Source organism: Geospiza fortis, unplaced genomic scaffold (genome assembly GCF_000277835.1).
Source record: "Geospiza fortis unplaced genomic scaffold, GeoFor_1.0 scaffold172, whole genome shotgun sequence".
In the NCBI taxonomy this organism is placed as follows: Eukaryota; Metazoa; Chordata; class Aves; order Passeriformes; family Thraupidae; genus Geospiza; species Geospiza fortis.
Window position 1 is genome coordinate 10282617 of NW_005054309.1, and position 980 is coordinate 10283596.

Consider the following 980-nt stretch of genomic DNA (forward strand, 5'->3'; position numbering starts at 1 on the left):
TCTCATTTCTCCAGATGAAAACTTCCCATTTCCAAACAGCTTTCCCTGGGATAAAATCTGCAGGGGGGTTGTTCATTCCCCCTGGAATAACAAAATCTGCAGGGGGGTTGTTCCTTTCCCCTGGGATAACAAATTCTTCAGGAGGGTTGTTCCTGTCCCAATCCCAGCTCTGTAATTCCAGTGGGTCACTAAAATTGAAAGCTCTTGAAGAATCAAATGGCAAAAACAGGGATTGATTGGAGCAAAAATCATTTCCTGTCAGAGCAAAACACGAAGAGAATAAAGCAGAGTTTGCTGCTCCTGGACAAAAATGGGATAAGGGAACTCTTTGATGCCAAAGGCAGGCTGAGGTTTTACTTCACCACAGAAAGAGCATTTTCCCGTGGGTTTCCCAGGAAGCTGCAGAGGAGCTGGAAGGCCGAGCTGGCGTGGAAAGCCAGGCACACATAGGTGGTGTAGAGCAGCAGCCCCAGCATGGCCAGGTTGAAGGAGTAGAAGAGCACCTTCTCCCAGGGCTCCATCAGGTAACTGCAGGTGATCAGCTCAAACTGGCAGAAGAGCCAGTACAGGTAGCTCGGGGTGCTCTTCACATCCATCCCCAATCCCAGAGCTCCCTGTGGGATGAAGGGTAGGAGATAATGGAAATGGGATCATGGAAATGGGAACCTCACATTGCACCTGAAGGGTGAGGAGATCATGGAAATAGGAACCTGGAAATGGGAACCTCACACTGCTCCTGAAGGGTGGGGGATCATGGAAATGGGAACCTGGACATGGGAACCTCACACTGCTCCTGAAGGATAGGGGATCATGGAAATGGGAACCTCACATGGCTCCTGAAGGGTGGGGGATCATGGAAATGGAACCTCACGTTGCACCAGCCTCACCATCACCAAGGAGGCTCCCTGAGAGCTCATTTCACCCAAGAGCTGTGGCAATTCCATTCCCCAGGCCAAACTCTGCCAGAATTTCACCTTGCA

The 980-nt window shown here is 50.5% G+C and overlaps 1 protein-coding gene across 1 annotated transcript; it reads right to left on the reverse strand.

Moving 5' to 3' along the window:
- Positions 1–353: 353 nt before the first annotated feature.
- LOC115947667 (serine palmitoyltransferase small subunit B-like) lies at positions 354–596 on the reverse strand. The gene has a single exon (XM_031055336.1). The coding sequence runs from the start codon at positions 594–596 to the stop codon at positions 354–356; it is 243 nt and encodes an 80-aa protein (XP_030911196.1).
- Positions 597–980: the final 384 nt, after the last annotated feature.